Raw genomic sequence first — 19,800 nt, 5'->3', positions numbered from 1 at the left:
CCGTATGTGCAACAGTGGACATTACCAAATACACTATAGAAATAAAAGGGCAGGAATCAACTTCAGGACACTTGCAAAACATTTGGTTTATAACTTGACCACAATGGTACTGTTTACTAACAACTGCAGAGCTAGAATTGCAGGAACATTACTGAAGCCAAGAGCCTCTCTCTACATCACCAGTCAGAGTGAATATAGACTCGCAGCAATAAAACCCCCTTTCCTAGGCAACGGGGTTAAAGCTAATAAAGGTATTTAGCAAACTTAGAAAAAAAGAAAAGAAAAGAAGGGCCATGAAAGGAAAAGGAGTTTGAATTAAAATATCCAGTATGCTTTTGTTGGTGGTTAAAGCTTTCTAGACTAAAAGGACAAAATGGAGGAGAAACTAAAGGAAGAAGCACTGTGAAGACACATTTAGATAAAAAGCAATTAAGAGAATAAATACAGTCCTAGAGCTGAACAAATTTACATGGTTGTTGAAAAATATTAAGAAGGAGGAATTCCCTTCCAATTGAGTGGATGCCTGTTGCAGAGCAGGAAATCCCCCCAGCAACAGGCAGGCCCAGGAGTACATCCAGAGAAGCTGCTGTGAATTATTAGCACTGTCAGCTAATTCAAGGCACAGGGAGAGTAATATGAGAAAAAAAGAGTATGGCGGACAGGAACCTTCCATTAAGTATAGTAAAGGAGTAGAAATTTCCAATCACTGAAAGTGTTGTTAAAACTGGAATAATGCCCTAGAAAGAGCAATTCATATATGTGACTTGTGTGGGTAATCCAAGCAATTATATCCTCCACCTAATCCCAAAACTCAGGCACATACTTTGATGAATACACCATGTTCCAGACTAAGGGAAATGCCTGGCCATACTACTTCAATGCTGGAAACTGGAGATGATCAAAGTACAGGTGGGGTGGGATTAAAGGAACAGCTCTGAAGTTTACCATGGCAGCTACAAGAGCTACAAATAATTACTGTCAGGAATTAGAGCAGAGTTATTTGACTTGCTGCTAAATTGCTGTGGTTTAAATTTTTAAAATGATACTTTCCCCACAACATACAAACCTTTGTAAGATATGTAACACTCAGTTACAAGTGGTAAGGAGAAAGGAGGGAGGGAACTTGTTCTCAAAAATTTGACCTTCCTCCCATTTTCACAACTAAATCCTGGGGCCTCTGTCTCCCTCCCCTCAAATGAATCCAGCCCCTACTTATGACTAAAATTAATCTATACAAATCCATGGCTTCAGGCTCATCTCAAATTGCAGCATGCTAGCAAAGCTATTACTCATCAAGGACGGCACATTTTGAAGTGCTACATGTCAAAGCCGGGTCAATACATTTTTCAGTAGGGGGTCACATTCCTGTTTTCCTAGCCTGCAGAGTGACGCTTCTTGATTGAAAGGATCTTTATGCATGGAGGAGTATCTGACACAAACCAAACTGATATGCTACTGGAGCTTTCCAGTAATGACAGCAGGATAAAGGAGGCCTTTGAAGTTCATGGAGGAGCAGGAAGAGGTGTTAATTTAAAAAGCTTGTCAGTATACCCAAGAGCAGAAGGAGAGCAAAGTACCAATTAATAATTCACACTTCTATTCCACATATTATCATGGTATCTCAAAACAGTTTGCAAACATTGATTAAGTCTCACAACATCTCCCTGAAGCAGACAAGCACAGATGAAGCTCTACTCCTACCAGCCAGGATGTCACTCTGGGAGCACTTCATTTAGCCGATCTATGCCCCCTCTCACCCATCTGTTAAATGGCGATAATGACACTATCATACAGTGGTTCAGAAGCTTAGTGATTTCTAAATCAACACATTTTTAGATAGAAAAATAGCACACAAGGGCAATCTCGTATGTCAGACTACACTCAATTACACTGAACTAAAGCTACCATATTCAACATGATAACACAGCCAGTGGGAAGAATATCTATCTTGATTTTATAATACCCTACAGATTTGCTTTGCTCTGTCCCTAAGTACCTAAAGCACTTGAGTAGTTAATGACCAGGATTCCCAGGTACTGTGTTAACATGAAAATCATTGTAATTATGTAATTAGATCTGCTGTAGAAAGAATTGTGAGAAATGTCTACTGTCCACAGTAGCCTCTAATTCTCAATTAACACAAAGCAGTTGGTGTGTCTGGAAGCCAGGACAGACATATCCATAGCTGCAAACTCCAGAGGCAATCGTCATTTACATTCAGTTGGGAAGGTGACCACATTATACTTTTTAATCCTCGCTTTGATAGACAGGTACACGAGTATTGCCCACTTACAGATGGCAAAATGGCAATTCGGAGAGGCTCTGAGCTGTCAAAGGGCAAAGGCAATCAATCACACACACTCCCCACAACCAGCATTTTACTTTGGGAACTCCTCATTCCCAGCCCTGTACTTGGACTCTTTTTTTTTTTTAATTAAAAAAAAGCCTACAAACCATCACTGCTCTGGTCCTAGTAAGAGAGAATTCCTTCTTCCTTGTTTGGGGCTCTTTCACACGTAGATTCAGTCGGAATTACTTTGCTTAACCCTCTTACTAATCTGACTTTTCCAGAAGGACCAAAGATAAAGACAAAAGTAACAGCTTCATGAAATACAGCTCTTTTCTTCTCCTGAGACTGACAGTCACTTCCAAAAGCAGATTGTCATGACAACAAACAACCTGGACGAAATCCAGCCAATTAATCTGCAGAGGAAGCAGTCCTCTTCTTTCCAGCCTTGGAAAAGAACACTGCTGCTTTAAGCTTCAGAAGCAAAAAAAAAAAAAAAAGCAACCCAACAAGAAACCTTACCACCCACATTAATCTTATTAGGCTGACTTAGGCCTGTAGTGAAAAACAACTCAGCCCTCGGCACAGGGGCAGCAGCATTGCTGCAGCGGCAATTACACACGCGCTAGTCCCTCACCAGCCCTTTCCTCCGCTGCAGACAGAGGGTAGGGGCAGGCCAGATTCCCCTCTCTGAGGCTCTGATCTGAGCAGAGGTATGATCCCAGGCTGCCATGTGGCCCAGCAAGCAGGCAAGTTACCAGGATGACCCCTTCAGCCCTTACATATGGAGCCAAAGGGAAGAGCTGACAGGTTAGGCAGAGGAACGGCACAGAAGAGATTGTCACATACTATTGCTATAAACCCTGTTTTGTTGGCATTGCTGTTGTGTGTTTTTCCTTTTCCCCTGTGAGCTGTCAAGAACATTTATCACCATGTTAAGCTCAGAATTATTTTCTCTTCCACAAAGGACTAAATCATCAGTGCAGCTAGACATTAAAGTCATTCTCCTTCACTTTCCCTAATGTCTTCTTCCTTCGTACCCTGCTTTATCGCTCTTCACATATCCTGCTTTCTATAGGCCCAAGCACATAGCATCTCCCCTGCAAATATCCACTATTTCTCATTTTTTGCCTACTCTGATCTCTCAGTAGTAACTCAGACATGAAAATGTTTAACAGCTGATGCCCAATACACATCACTTGTTAACCTCAAGTCATTCATATACACTTCATGTTTTATAAAATACTATGGCATTAAGTTACAGAAAACAAAACAGAGGAGCACTAGATGTAGGCTTATACTATAAGTTAAAAAGAAAAAAAAAGTCAAGAGAGAGATTGTGTTTTGAGATTCTCACAAGACTCAATACATAAGAATTTTCAAACAAAAATTTTCTTCCCTGTCCTCATCCTGTTCTCTAAATATATAAACAAGGAAAGGTAGGAATAAATTCTTTCACTGTAGACTTGTCCTGCAGTGAAACATGCCTTTCAGAAAGTAACTGAGCAATGAGGATCTAATGCTTTAAGCCTACACAGATTTACTCATCTGGTAAACATACAGACCACTGAACTACTTCAAACTGAAGTTTTATTATTGATCCCTCTGGGTCCAGTCCATCTCTCACAGAAGTCACTAAATGGATTCCCAGCAACTTCAGTGAGCACTGGATCACAGATTATAAACACTTTGTGCAAAAGTGTATTTTTACTAATCTGAAAAAGATACTAGTCTTCTGAGCACTGAGAATGACGTGTATGCATGCATGCACGCACACTCTCTACACATTTCGCTCTAATTATTTGTGGAATTAGGAAACCACAGCTCTAGCCAACACAGAGAAAGCCAACAATCATATTTTCTGCTGAGCCTGTTCCACATTAATTGGTATAACATTGAAGAATAGAATAAAACCCCTGTGCCTACCTTGAGGACTTTCGCAGCTTTCTTCATCACTGTTGTCTTGACAGTTATTTTGACTGTCGCACACAAAGCTTTTATCAATGCAAAGACCATTTTTACAGTGGAATCGAGCAGTAGAGCAAAGCAATGGATTTGCTGCTGCAAAAAGAGAAAGTGAGATCTTTCATTACAAATTCTCTTACCCAGGCAGTGAAATAGCCATTAAGCAATCAACGACAACGGGTCACAACTCAACAGTTGGTCAATTCGCTGAATATATGGGAGTAACTTGGCAATCAAACCAACCTTGTCTCTCTAAATAGAGCTGAAATTTCTAATTCCTGCAAGATTCATTACAATTAGCAGAGATTTAGTCCACCCACAGTGTGACAAGCCTTCTGTTCACGATCACTGTTCTGTGCTCAGCATTTGGTCACACTGAAGACATATGGAGGGTAGCACTGCCTACCATAAATGCTTCCTGTTGCTTCCCATTAAAACAAACTCAGTTTACCTCAAGTTTCATATTATAAGCCAACAGACCTGGCTGAGAACTGCCAGGCAGTTGTTTATTTACCTCTGCTTCTGTCCTTTTCCAACTTCCCCATTTTCCTCACTATTTTGAATTGATACAATGGCAATGTTGACATTTCTCAATCGTTCAGTATTTGAATTTCAATTCCTTTTTAAGGGTAATATGTGCATTACAGTAGCACCCAGAAAATCCTTTCACATAAGGCCCAGTGTTTCATAGAGAGCAAAACCAGAATAGTATTTAAGCAGACTTATTTAGGTTGAACAGTCTCCTCACCCACGCCAAACCCAGCAGTAAATATGCTGTAAAATGCTATGTCTAGTTTCATTTAAAGCTTCAAGTAGTGCAGTTTTCACCACTTCTCCTAGCAGATTACATCACAGCTTCAATGCATGTCACTGTCAAGGAGGTTTCCTTTTCCTTGATATTCATCTTAGTTTTCTCTTGTCTAACTTGATACCTCTACTCTTAGCTACAGCCCAGCATACATGACTGCATAATCCCTCCTTGAACAGTGTTTGCACCCTTCATATACAGCGTGTATAGCCTTATTTTCCAACATGGTCATCACTTAGCTGAGATATGCATAATTTAGCAGTTTTTAATATCTCCTCATAAACCAATCTCTCTGTCCCTTAATCATTTTTGGCACTCTTCTCTGAACTCCTGCCAGTTTTTGGTAATGAGGTGACTGAAATGGAATGCGACTTTCCAATTGAAAACCTTTAAAAAGCTGTTTAGATGCCTTGTCTGCTTCAAAGTGCTCCTCTGACACAATAACAAACGGGATTACAGTTTCCAAATACTAACTGGCTTCCTATTTTTTATTCTTTAAAGAAAGAGCTGCCTTTAAAGAGTGTTTTAAAAAAAAAAAACCATAAAACTTCAAAGTCTGCCGTGCATATAACCTGCAGCATATATAACAAACACTCCCAATTCCTCCAGCTCCCCAAAAGCACATTTATCACAAACATGCTAAATCTCCTTTGGTCCGAAACTGCTGCACACTTGCATAGCACGTTGATTTTCCAGGTCACTTTAGGGACCACAGTGTTGTTTCTCTACATAAGCAAAGCAGTGACTAGACACTTGGACATGCTAGAAAATACCAAGTGCATGCTTAAATGGCATAGAGAAACAGGGAGATCAGCAGCATGTTATCATCAGCTGTAAGGTCCCATTGGAGCTACACACTATGAGCCCGTGGGAAATTATGTCATTCATAACCAACTCCATGAGCTGGTGCATTTTCAGTTGAGACCTGCCTGCCACTTGTCAGTCCACCACCTCAAGGATATTCAAAGCACTTTTGTCAAAACCTCTTTCTAGTCCACTTGTTTAAGCATAACAAAGTCATTTCCTTAGCCTTCAATCTTCTTTCTCTAGCTTCACTGGCTCTGCAGAGGTGCTATCTCCCTGCCACAGTCTTCCCAGGGCCCAAATCAGACTCTCTAGGCCAACAACAGATGGCACCTTAAGAGATGTTCATGCTGTGAGGGAAAGCACACAAACAAGAAAGGCAAGTCCTCCAAGAAGCAGACAGTGATAGATCACTGTAAAGATTGCCCCTTCTTTTGTTATCTTTGAAAGCTGGTGTCTGTTGTTCTCCTCCTGACCTTTAAACATCATTAAAAGGAAAAAGAGCAAGTATTTGCTGCAAGCTTCCACCTATAAACCCATGCTTTTACCAGCTCCTGATAATAGCAACAGAGCTGCTGGATCAAACATAACCTTTCTTTACTGCTATGATATATCCCTGCTAGACTTATAGATACAAATGGATCTATGCAGCCACACGCAGGGAGTTCAGCCCAAGTCAAGCAGTACTTCAGATTCTATGATTCTATCATCTCTCCGCTGAGACTTCCCTGCAAGCTGCTGAACAGCAGCTCAAGCTAGTGCATTGGCAGGCATGTCTGACTTCAAGAACCTCTTTCTCCTTCAAAGAACATGTTTCACTAATTAACCCTTTATTTGCTTTGTTGTTGTTTGAGAATATGTATAAACAGAGAAACCTAAACGTGCTGATGAACAAATAAGTCATATTCTTCAGTGACAAGAAACAGGCAAATAAAAATTCCACAGTTTTAAGCCATGTTTAACATTTGCCCAATTTGAGTTACATTTGAGTACAGAGAACTTCTTCAAAGCAAACATGCTGCTTAAATCTCATTTCAAAGTTACAAAGGGGCTTGAAGTATCATACAGGCATTCTATACAAAACAAGACTGAGCTAGACCTTAAAAAAAAAAAAAAAAAAAGACAGACTCATTTACAAAGTGAAAAGCACAAGGATCATCTGGGTTGTAAATGACAGGGAGAATATTTCACTTTAAAGGCTAACAAATGCTTCCTTTCTAAGTAGTATTAATTAGACAAAAGAAAAAGAAGCTCCCTCACTCACAGGCAGGCTCACACTTACTGCAGTTTTCCTCATCGCTGCCGTCAGGACAGTCCTCGAAGCCGTTGCACCGGAAGCGGCCAATGATGCAGTGGATCCCACTAGCGCAGGGGAAGAACGTGGAACCGCATTTGGATTTGGCTTTCGCTGGGAGAAGATATAGACAGAAGAGGGCAAAGATGAGGGAAACAATTTACAAAGGTTAGAAATACTTTTGTAGCAGTACAGGTTAGGGTACTCTAGGCAGCGCTGGTGGCACTGCTGTTAGGTGCCTTCCAAGCTCCCTATGGCCTGCTTTCAACTGCTTTAAGTTTTTTGTGAGATTTCACCTGCTTGGGCTGAACTTTTTTCCAATTTGTATGACTTCCAGATCATTGAAACACTCAAAATAAGTCAAATGACCTCTCAAAACAAATCTAAATTGCTCAACACTTTGTAAATTTGGCCAGCAGGTACTCCTAACTGTCCCTTAAAGACCCACATGAATTTGACCAACTTAGAAGCACTGGGTGGAAAATATTAAAATAGAGGGTCATACTTCACAGAAAACAAAAGCAACTATCTCCTCTTTGCATGGAAGTCTGTTATAAATGTCACTGCCCCAGGTATAAGTCCAGGAGATAGTCATCTAAGCAGGTCCTCAGGCAGCAGACAACCCTCAGAGGCAAAGGTCTAGCTGGACTGGTTGTAGTCTCCCCCAACCTGCAGCTATATGTCATGCTGAGTCCACAAACTCTAAATAGCAGCAAAAGTCTAGATTTTGTACACCACCAAGCTTCCCTTGCTTGCTTAGAGAAGTCAGTGAAAAGCCTAAGGTAGACAGAGATTATGAACAAGGCAGCAGGTTCAGAGAATTTGGGATCTGGAGACAAACTTGGGCAGACAGGTGTACGAAGGGTAAGGAAACATCTGGAAAAGGAAAGGAGGAATACACAGATGCCAAGCGAGTTAGTATCTTTTGTGAGAGTAAGAAACACAAGACACCTTCATTAAAGATTTTTCAGGCTGCAAAAATCAAACACAAAAAAAAATGCTGTAATTAACACTGCCTTTATTCATCATGATTTATATAAAATTGGGTGCAAAAGGAACATGAGTTACATGAATTGCATCTCCTGCTGTACTTCTCTCCATCATCCATTATACAGCTCTTCAGGACAGAAACTACATCTATTTCATAGCACCAGCACAGCTATTCATATAACACTAAATACTAACAATAGCATCAAAATGTGTTTAACAAATGATTACAGAATCTCATTATGGTCTTAAGTACTTCCACATTTTTTACTTCATTGCACAGCAGCTCTTCATGGCAAGAAGAGAACACTGCCCTCAGCTAGTGATGCAGATGCTAGAACAAAGCAACTCCCAAAGTAAAAACCAATTTAACGAGACATGTGGTTAGATTTTTTTTTCTCCCTTTTGCTTTTTCAAATTAGCACATGACACGATGGACCACATCACATGACGCAGAACTCTTCAAAAAGTCCACTCTAAAGCAAAGCCAGTCACTGTGGGAAGAGCATGCTGGTAACTGCAGGAAGGTGTGTATGGTGCAGTGCGAACACGCAGTAATACCATGCACAGACCATTGATGGGAGAACACCAGAAAAGAAGCCAGCTCCTGAAAGGGTTGGGGCCCCAAGAACAAGGAGGGCGTTGTAAATACCTTAATTACTCAACTATCCTGGGTGCTCAACTAAACAAAGGGAAGCCTTTGCAATTTGGAGAGTGGTAATGGCTGTAAGATAAGGAGGCTCCAGGATGGTTTCCCTTCAGATGGCTGGGCCTTGGGATGGGCAGATGCACGGGAACGTAGAGAACATAGGGAATTGCAACAACAGCCTCGAAGGACATGGCCTACGTGATTCCAGGACTGAGTTTGCCCAGAAGCGGGGGTCAGTCAGTGAACACAGTGAGGAAGACTACCGGCCTTCATCTGAAGACCCCGGACGACCACCAGGGAAGATGACTGTGCATGCGGAGCGGACATTTGCATATCTCATGGTTATGTAAATGAGTTCTCGGAAATCCTAGGACTATGTATAACTTTATGGTATATAGTCTCTGAAAATCTGCCAAATCGGTGGAGCACTCATGGTGGCTAATCCCCAGTGCTGCCCAGCGCTGCAATAAAGAATGCCTGCTTGATAACACACTGGTGTTATTGAGTTTTCTTCTGACTCTTTACACAGCTCCACCTAGCTTCCCACTTTGAGGAAAGTTAGAAAGCAAGGGGGTTTGGAGATTTCCCATTTTTGCATCACTCCATAACTTGTGGGCCTTTTGAGTAAATGTTTCCTACGCCTACACCAAGTCTACAAGATGAATTCACAGCTCCCAGGTTTTGAGATATGTGAGACCTGGAGATCACAGCAACAGGCAGTCTTTTTATGTAGCCATATGGCACATCAATACCCCAACCTGTGCAGTTTTACAAGGCCAGGACAAGGTCAGGAACAACCGGAGTACAGACAAAAAAAAAAGTATATCCAACAGGGCCAAACAGCTTCAGCATTAATTTGGAAGGATTCCTCTCTTCCAGGGTTAAAAACTTAAGTGCAGCTGTAGCAAAGCCTTCTTCCATCACTCAGCAGAGCACATATAAACTGTTTTAAACCACAGCTACAGTAACTCTAGCTTGATTTAGTGTTCTCCAAAAGCAAATTCCTGCAGTTCCTTTCTTACATGTTTTTCTTTATTATACCAGTAGTTTTCAGTTCGGATTATGAGGTGTAAAATAGGATGTATCACTGAATGTCACATATTCAACTACCACTTTTTCTTAAGAGTATCCGAAGTCCACTTGAGGGGAAAAAAAAAGCAAACCATTATTTCGTAGAAAAACAGGTGATAAATTACGCTGAAGTAGTTGCAGTGCTTAACACCACCGGCAATGGAAAACCCTCAGCCAAGACATCTGAGCCCCTGCAATTCTTCACACAACTTCAAAGAGCAACTTCTGTGTTAAGTGTTTTGAGGCAGACTGATCTCAGCTAAATAATTCAGTAACCACAAGGTCTGAGGCAGTACCATACTCTAGTCTTTCAACAAAAGCGCAAAACAAACACCTCAGCAACAGATTCCCAGACCGTCACCGAAGCAAGCAGTCTGTATTAGCACTGACCAATATTCAACATGCTAACCAGCCAGACAAGCTGCTGCTGGCAGCATGTGGTAATTAACACACATGTGAAGAGTGCCCAATGGTTCACATGGTATACTTCTGTCATTGCTTTTCTTTTTCTAAAAGCTAACATCTTTTTGAAACTATGCAGTGCATTTACATGCCCTGGACCAAATGAATGCCTCTAGATAGCTTCCTTTTTTAGAGAGGGATTCTGAGACAGAGCAGTTCCAAGAAGAATAAAGGAAGAAGAAATAAGAGAAGGGGGAAGCAACTGTGGTTTTGTCCCTGTTAACATTTACCGGATTCCACTTCTTCAAGCAGGTTTACTTCAGTCATTGCAGGTCTGAATTCAGAGGCTATCAACTTTCTGGCAAATCATATTCAGAGATGCCCTTTGCCATCTCTGAAAATCCTGCCAAATTAAAGTTTCAAAATTATTTACTTCTAAAATTTCTAATATGGACCATCTCTTACAGCCTTAGTCTTCCAGACAGACTTCAGACTTGAGAATCGTCAAAACCTGAGCCTCTGGCCCTCTAAGAACAGAAGTCACATGCCTGCACTTTCCTCACTAGAGCTACAAGCTGCGGCGCATGCTGTGGGAGCTCTGGTTTCAGGTACGACAGACACACATCACAGCAACCTCAGCTGTCCTGGCCCCTAAGGCAAGAAGGCCCAAAGTACATGTGGTGCACTACCTTGAGCTACTGCAGTAAAACCATGAGCAATATTTAATATTGGACCACATCTGGAGGAAAAAGGCGCTGGAATGACCAGGAACAAAGTCAAGTTTCTGGAAAATGCACTCTTTCTTCTGTCCAAAGCATCCTGATACCCCATCAAAAAGAGGGAGAAACCACTAAGGACAATGATTTAATGGAAGTATTACTTAGATAGCTGTAGAACACTTAGTTCAACATTTTCTCCCCAGACCTTTTCCTATCTCCTCCTCCTCTTGAAGCAGCTACCAGAGAACAAGAAAATTCTGGTTTAGAACAACTGTTTATTGAAAGAGCACGTACTAGTAACCACAGACCAAACACAAACAAGAAATTAAACACCTTCAAATTATCTCTAAGTTTCCCTTTTACATAGTCCACTAATTTTTTTTTTTAGACTGGGGGAAGGAAAGAGCAACAAACAAAACCCAAATGCAATTCTCCATATTTGCAACAGGCATGATATATAAAAAAAGACCCAATTCAAACTTAAACTTACAGCAGACACCCCAAAAAGACAAAAGAGCATTTCAAATGTCATAATGATTCACTAGTCACACAGCTAGCAGTTTACTAGACACAAGTCTCACTCCCAAACAGAACTCAGTTTTCCAAGTTCCAATTCCAGACACAAAATGCATTTCTCATCTGCTGTGCATAAATGCAGGAAAAATGAGAAACCAGTAATGGCTTAGTCCAAGCCACATCCCCTGACTCTGGAGAACTCCACTGGGGAATTTCTGCTTTATTTTCAATTTGACATCCTTCTTGTCCTCTGGCACAGTTTTCCCGAGGTTTTCAAGCAAGTGTTGTTTGTTCATTGCTCATAAGTTCCTATGGAAAGCACAATAATTTCTTCCTGAGCAAAAACACACCTTCGCATTCTGCAATGATATCTGGAGATACCCTTAACATGAAGGGCTATCCATTTCCTTCAGGTCTTCAGCACCCTCACAAGTAACAGATATGTACAGTAGGATCACAACTGCCTGGAGCAGACTCAAGTCATGTGCTGCACTATTCACAGCACTCCTGCAAGTCCCACTCTTATTACATGACTGTTACAAAACAGGTTTTCTTCTCCTTTGCTCACCATTGTGTCTTCTACGGCACAAGTCTCAAGTTTTCAGGCAGATCTGTATGTGAAAAGCTTTACGTTTATTTAACAGCAGCTACCTACTGGGTTCCTTCAGTGACTTCAGCCTTGATAAGCTTTCAAGGACAGCATTATCTTTGCAATCTATATCCTTCTGTTATTCTTGGCTGAAATGGGCTTAGGGTAAAGAAAAATTATTGAGCTATCAGGAAATGACAGAAAAGAAGTGAAAAAGGACAGAGACATGCGTGGATCATCTGACCTTATTTAGCCTTGGTGTTATAACCGGCTAAACGAAAGGGAAGGGAGAAATTGGTTGTTTTTAAAGGAACTGGCAAGTCTGCCTAAGCCCAGGTCTCCAGAACCTAAGAAACTGAGAGACCACATGTTGGAGGGGAAGGGGTATGGCCTGACGGACACACTTGAAAGACAGCAAGAAATCACACAGCAACTTACAAAACTGTGTCTAAAGAAAGGCTACTCAAATATCAGATCCAGTCTGGATCCAATTGCATGAAGTTCAACAAGGCCAAATGCAAGGTCGGGGCAATCCCAAGCACAAATGCAGGCTGGGTGGAGAATGGATTGAGAGCAGCCCTGAGGAGAAGGACTTAGGGGTGACAGTTGATGAGAAGCTCAACATGAGCAGGCAACGTGCGCTTGCAGCCCAGAAGGCCAACTGTATCCTGGGCTGCATCAAAAGCAGCATGACCAGCAGGTTGAGGGAGGTGATTCTCCCCCTCCGCTCTCGTGAGACCCCACCTGGAGTACTGTGTTCAGCTCTGGGGCCCCCAACATAAGAAGGATATGGAGCTGTTGGAATGAGTCCAGAGGAGGGCCACGAAGATGATCAGGGCGCTGGAGCACCTCTCCTATGAAGACAGGCTGAGAGAGTTGGGGGTCTCCAGCCTGGAGAAGAGAAGGCTTCAGGGAGACCTTATAGCAGCCTTCCAGTACCTGAAGGGGGCCTACAGGAAAGCGGGAGAGAGGCTTTTTACAAGGGCATGTAGTGATAGGACGAGGGGGAATGGCTTAAAATGAAAAAGGGTAGATTTAGATTAGATATTAGGAAGAAATTCTTTACTGTGAGGGTGGTGAGACACTGGAACAGGTTGCCCAGAGAAGTTGTGGATGCCCCCTCCCTGGCAGTGTTCAAGGCCAGGTTGGATGGGGCTTTGAGCAGCCTCGTCTAGTGGAAGGTGTCCCTGTCCAGGGCAGGGGGGTTGGAACTAGATAATCTTTAAGGTCCCTTCCAACCCAAACCATTCTATGATTCTATGGTATAGTAAGTACAAAAACCACACCAAATAAACTAACATTCAACCAATTTGTGAAACTATGGCAGAAAAGGATCGATTCACTCCAGTTCCACTCTTCTTTTGTTACCTAGTCATGGCAGAAGTAATCTAGGACTGAAACATTAACATGTATCTGTATTTACATGATACAAAAGGGAATTGCCATGGTATTTAGAATGAGGTGTTGGTCCTCTGACTCCATTAGCCATGGGAAGAAATGGCTCTTCACCAAAATATTCTTCTCATCTGCCAGACAGTAAGGCCTTAAAGTAATCTTTCATGGTCTAGAAGTCTATGTGTCAGTCCTTCACAATCATCACAAAGCAGATGAGATGGCAGAAGAGAGCACAGACAAAAAGCTTGTTTTTCAGACATTCAGTAAAGTAATTTCTCGCTAAAGGAAGTATTTTAGAAGTTACTACTCATTAAGCAACCTGAACAATAATATCATACAAAAGGACAAATTCTAAATCAGCTGTTACACCATACAAATTAAGCACAACTTCAAAGTTGTTAAGTTACTCAGGATGCATACAGGCAGGACAGAATGCTGCCCCTAAGGGACTGGAGTAGCACGTGCAACCCGCCTCAGAGCACGTAAGTAGTGTGCCTAACGGGCTACTACGATCCCTCACACCATTCTGGGTTACTAGCTACCTGATCTTTTTATTTCAGTTGTGCCACTGATTCCATCCAACAGTTAAACCTGTCTCGATTCCAAGCTCTCCAATTGGCCACTGACCCCCATCTAGAAGAGACCATCAAGAGGATTAAATAATTAGCATCACAAACCCTCTTGATCTGCCTGCCTAAAAAGCTATCAAATATAAGTAGCTATTGCACTTGCTCTTACTCATGTGTAAATTTCTCCAATTGAGCTTCAAATGAAACATTCAGCGTGGTCACTTCATTACAAATCATAACTACTAAGTATTTGGTTGCTTAATCATGAGTGAAAACAAGAGCTAATTCCAGTTTGATATTCCAAGTTTGAGAGCCATCTGATTAAGTGACAAAAAGATCAGCAGCTGGCTTACAGCATCTTCCCAATTAATGCAGACGCTCATTTCATGCACTGTTTAATATTCAGCTTTGCTTAAGAATTCTGATGTTTATCACCTACCTGCAACAAATATTCCAGGTCAACCAGGAGATAACAGGAAGCAGTGAGAAAACCAGGAGACTTAAAGCACTCAGTGATCACAAGTTGTGAATAGGAGTCCAGAGGTCTTCCATGGGTATACATACAACCACGAGAATACACACAACTACTTTTATTGAGGAATTCCTACCTTTCTGCTATATATTCTAGTTATTTAGAAAAAGAAAGGATGTTAATTTCATTAGCCTTTTACACAAATTATTACTGGATTATAAATAAGAATGAGACCACTAAAGATTGGTTTTGTACAGTTTTGTAAGGTTGTTGCTTGCACAACACCTGGGAGCTTGGAATCTTAGCACATGACTATTCTTACTCCATTAACATAAATACACAAAATCTACTTTGACTACAGCTTTTCACTGCTATGACCATTCCAGGGTGCAAGATCTGGTAGAATGCTTCTCTGTTCCTTAGTTCTGGCCCTACTGTTAGATTTTCTCCTTCCATATATTAATCGCCTCTGCCATAAGTAGTGAATAAAAAAAAAATTACCTACTTATAGGTTTCCTTACAGACTTGTGCTTTCTCCAGAAACATTTAAAATACATTAGATGAAGATGTAGTGTAAGGCAACAAAGGTAGACTGTTAGTCCTGTTTATAGGAAGGGAGAGTTAAAATTCCCAGATCATGCTCTCGGAAAAAAACCCACAAGCCCCACACTTCCACAATTTCATACAGATTTTAGCAGGAATGCAGAATTTTAAAGTATCCAAGTTGCTGTAATTATAGTAGTTATTTAATGTACTGCTTTTATATTTATCTCCATGTTTTTATCTTGTTCCTTGTGCCTGTATTGTCCTCCTTCATGCTCATGGGGGACCACAGAACACATTAAATCAGTCATTATTTGACAGCTAAGTCAGTTATGTGTATCAACTATTCAGCTGTCTTTGGACACATCCATTTGCAGCAGAGGCTTGTCACCAAACTGCACACAGACAATGGCCAAAGTTCACAGCCACCTAAGCCTCTGGTGAGTACCAGCCACTCCATACTTCCCGAAGTAGCAGATAAAGAGTTGATGAACTAAAGAGTACAAGCTCAGCTCTAATACTTTTGAACGGTGTTAGAATCATAAGATAAAAATCCTCAAACATGACAAAGTGATTTTGATGCTAGAGTTCCCTTTTTTTTTTTTTTTTAAAGTGACAGGTTGCTAAATCACTTACTTGCAAGTATTCATTACTTGCTTATTTATCTTTCCCAAAATGTAGCGAGATTTGATACAACCCACACTTCACACCTATTCAGCTCACACTACTATAAGATGTTAGCTAGCAAGAGAGAATCCAAACTTATCAGAAACCAGCACTGTAAACTTCCCAAAGCTAAAAGCACACCTGGCTAACAGCAACAGACTGCAGCAGATGAGATGAATTCACCTTTGCACGTGATCCAATGCTGGATCTTAATTCAGGAATCTGAATGCGTCTCTTGAAATATCACCCTGCCCCTCATCTTCTATAGCATTAGCCTTAGTTAACACCAGGCTTTAAGTAATGCTTTAAGAATAATTTTCTGGGGCCACCGATATATTAAACAATTCAAAGTCAGTAGTCTTTACAGATGGGTATGATTAGTCCTACCTGGGGTCTTGGCTCACTGCTGTATTTCTAGATCTCAGCTGGTTTAGACAATCCCTAGAGCTTACTGATGTTACTTCTGAATTGGGCAGACATTTCTTATTAACAAAACACTTCATCTCACTCTTCAGTGCACTGAGCTCTGCTTGTTGAGCCTAAAGCCTAGTATTTAAAAAGATAACAGCCGGAGTTAATTTGTGCCCTTTGTTCCTGTACATGAAAGCCATTCATTAGACTGAGTGGGCTAAACACAAGCAAAATATCTTCAGCTGTAATAATTGTACTATCATAATAAGCACTCATTAAATAGCTTACTTACAGAGATTGCAGAACTCATTGTCTCTACAAGACCTTTTCTATCTTTTAAAGTGGCTACTAGATCTTGTTACTTATTGTTAGCAGTGTGGAAGTCATGAATTTGACTGCTCTCACAGCAAAGCATAAGGAAAGGCAAGGACAAACATCTAAATTCAGACTGTCACCAGAATTATTTGGGTTGACAGTAATGACCATTTATTAGTAAATTTAGTCTGTGCCTCCATTTTAATTTTGGGACTTACAAAGGTAAAAGCATGGGTACATAATGTGCCTTAATATAATTCCAGCTTCTGATCTTCCTGTAGAGCAGACTCGAAACACGCTCCTGATCGAGGGCAAACTCCATGAATTTTTTTTTTTAAAGCAATGAAGAGCAACAAATCTAAAGGTCTTCTGAAATCTACCCCACATCAAAGAGGGCAGGACAAGGCAGTCTGACAGTCCTCATCTGAGGTTTCCAGGCACGTGCCATGGGTTTGAAGCTGGTGCAGTCCCCACTAGATCCTCCTCCTTCCTACTGTTGAGATGCACTGGGCAGTGTAGGAGTTCTTGCACTCAAGAGCTTCTCTTTTGTAGAAAGGGAATGTAATTAAGTCAGTCAAAATGCATCTGAATTACCAGTCTGAAGACGAAAACGTAACCAACCTGCCTTTGTTCTGTGAGAGTTTCAGTTTCCCAGCTGAAAGGTTTTAGCGAGTAGGAAAAGATTCTTCACATAATCTAGGAAACCCAGGCTTCTAATTGCAGAGTGGGGGTTTCATTTAGCGTTCTTGTGAAAAGACTCGTCGACTGTGTGTAACTGTTTGTTAGGAACACTTTCCCACAGCCTCTCCATTCCTGAACGTGCAGAGCGGTAAAACCTGTCGCAAGTGAACACCAGAGGGCGCAGCAAACATTTGTCTGGTAGGTAGCTTTGAAACCGGACATGGAACAATAAGGTACAGGAAACCTTGGGGAAACTTAAAAATGGTTATCGGTGCTGTATTTTCAAACTATGACATATTGCTAATCCAGCCTAATTCCCCACCAGTGCAGGGTTAACGAAGAGTAAGAGCAAGTGTGCAGATAGAAACACTTTGAATAATGCAAGCTTAGTTGTGCCACATTTCCCACCCCCTAACTCCACCTCCTGATGACCCCAGAAGATTTCTAAAGTCCTCTGAGACTATAAAGCATTTATACAAAACGCTGTGTGCATTTAGATTGATTACATGGAACTGAAAATATACCCAACACAGAAAAGATAGACACAGAATGGAATGTGAAAAAATATGGCATTTTTATTATATATAAACACACAGTTCAAACTCTACAGGGTAAAACCAAGAGCACGGTTAAGAGACACGTAAGAGAAGATGAAATCAAGGATTAATATGCCAACATATCAGCAATGAACAAGTAATTGCAGCACTATCTCAAATATTATTCTACTAACCTGCCAAAGACAGTTGAAAATGCTTGCAAAAACAACAATAGAAGCATAGTTACAACCATAAAAACACAGATCAGAAAACACTTCCACCACACATTAATAAAAGCCTCACAAAGCAATTTTTTAAGGAATTGAATGTAAAAAGAAAATTAAAGTTTTCTCAGGCCTTCATCTTGACACTACAGCATGCAGCCTACCAGATCTAGGAGTTCCTGGGGTATTTGTCACCAGGACAGCATGGGTCCCAAGGGCTTCAATTCCCTGACACAGAAAGGGTCTTACCAGATCTGCTAGACACCTGGATTAATTAAATTGGTTTCTCTGATTGCACAAATCAGCCTTCAGGGCTATGAAAGTTAGCCTGCTGGTGTGGGAATCCAGAAAAGCTTGGCTCACCACACCATGCTGAGTGCAGCCCAGGACTGCAGGCATTATAAAAACTTCAGTTCTGACTGCAAGGGGTCCCCTGCAAGCACATGTACCTCAGGCAAGAGACAAAGCTGACCTTTAGCAGAAGACTGCTTGACAGGTAGCTTCAGTACCTGCCTGGGGAATGCTAGTTAAAATTGACCATTTTCACACAGTACTTCATTTAATAAAGACATTCTCCACCATGTAGAAGAATTGCTCATAAAGACTCTGTCTGAAGGACAATCAGAGCAAGGTCTGATGATGATGGATTGCTGGTGATGAAATGAGCTTTTTACTACTGCAGTTCCAGATGTTCCTATAGAGGCCAGCTCTTGCTAGCTGGTGCAGAAGTGTCTTGGCAGCACATTCTTACAAGCATGGATGATGCCCTGTTGCTCAGACACCTATACACTCCCATCACACAGCCTTTAGCGTTGACTCAGAAACTTGGTTTACTTTTATGTTTGTGTTGAATGAGCAACAGTGTCAACTGGAAGCAGAAACATGTAAGAGACAGCAGTTCATAACACAAGAACACACTGCCCCAGGGCTATCCTCACATAGGATTTTTTTCTAGCCCACAGCCTACACTCTTTAGCTCTTGGATTAACACAGCTAGTCACTGTATTCACTGTGTGCCACTATTTGCTCATAGCTGCACACCAAACTCGGCATGTAAGGAACAGCTCTCAGAAGAGCGATGAAGGAAAATCTATAGACTTCTGGGTATTTGGTATGTCTCTAATTCTGGCTGCTGTCATGCCAGGCACTTAGCACAGATGATATGCCATGCTCTGAATCTGCACCATCTGCTGCTTGTTAGCTGACAAAGGCAGCAACATGTCATCTCTTCACTAGCTGTTGCTCATTAGCTGACAAAAGCTGTTTCCAGTGTTCACAATGTTCTTTCTGTAATAATCTAATACAAAGATGTACAAAAAGCAAAGAAAAGAGGAAACAAAGATGACAGAGTAATTATGAGTTTAACTAAGAACATTAGTGTACTCCTAAATATCAAGGAAGAATCCTTCCAACAGCAGGATGCAGGTCTTGGCCCCAAAGGAATATGTCAGCAGGTAGGTATAAAGATCAGCACTAGAGATAATCCATTTACCTCAAAATGTTTTGAAATATGCAAGCACAAATTTCTAGGCTCTTTCCATTCAGGTTCTCTATTTTGTGCCATTTTGGATCTTCCACATATGATACGAGACAGAGAACAGAGTGGCTGACAGCATGGAGCTCCCACCTTGACCAGGGCAAGCACAAACCCCAGGTATATATATGCCTGGTATGCAACCAGGGCAGGGTTTAGGAGCTACACAATCAACACCCGTAAGCTCCATAGGAAAGTCCTGTTGGTAAAGATTCTGCATTTGTCAAGAGGAGCCTCAGCTTCCATTATAAGTCATCTACACAGCTAAAAAGCAGTAGTAATAGTTAAAAGCCCACTAACATTTGAAAGAAACCTGCATGACAGATATTGGACTACACAGGCTGATAAAGCAACCTAACAGAC

At 41.3% G+C, this 19,800-nt stretch overlaps 1 protein-coding gene across 1 annotated transcript in view; it reads right to left on the bottom strand.

The window, feature by feature from the left end:
• Nucleotides 1–19,800, bottom strand: part of LDLRAD3 (low density lipoprotein receptor class A domain containing 3) — a 113,271-nt gene that overhangs the window by 48,987 nt on the left and 44,484 nt on the right. The window contains exons 4-5 of the mRNA XM_068400107.1: nt 7,147–7,272; nt 4,214–4,348 (exon numbers count right to left, since the gene is read on the bottom strand). Coding sequence (XP_068256208.1) covers nt 4,214–4,348; nt 7,147–7,272 — 261 coding nt within the window. The remainder of the gene's footprint in view (nt 1–4,213; nt 4,349–7,146; nt 7,273–19,800) is intronic.

The sequence above is a fragment of the Nyctibius grandis genome, chromosome 4 (genome assembly GCF_013368605.1).
Source record: "Nyctibius grandis isolate bNycGra1 chromosome 4, bNycGra1.pri, whole genome shotgun sequence".
Taxonomy (NCBI): Eukaryota; Metazoa; Chordata; class Aves; order Nyctibiiformes; family Nyctibiidae; genus Nyctibius; species Nyctibius grandis.
This window is presented reverse-complemented; position numbering and strand designations above follow the sequence as displayed.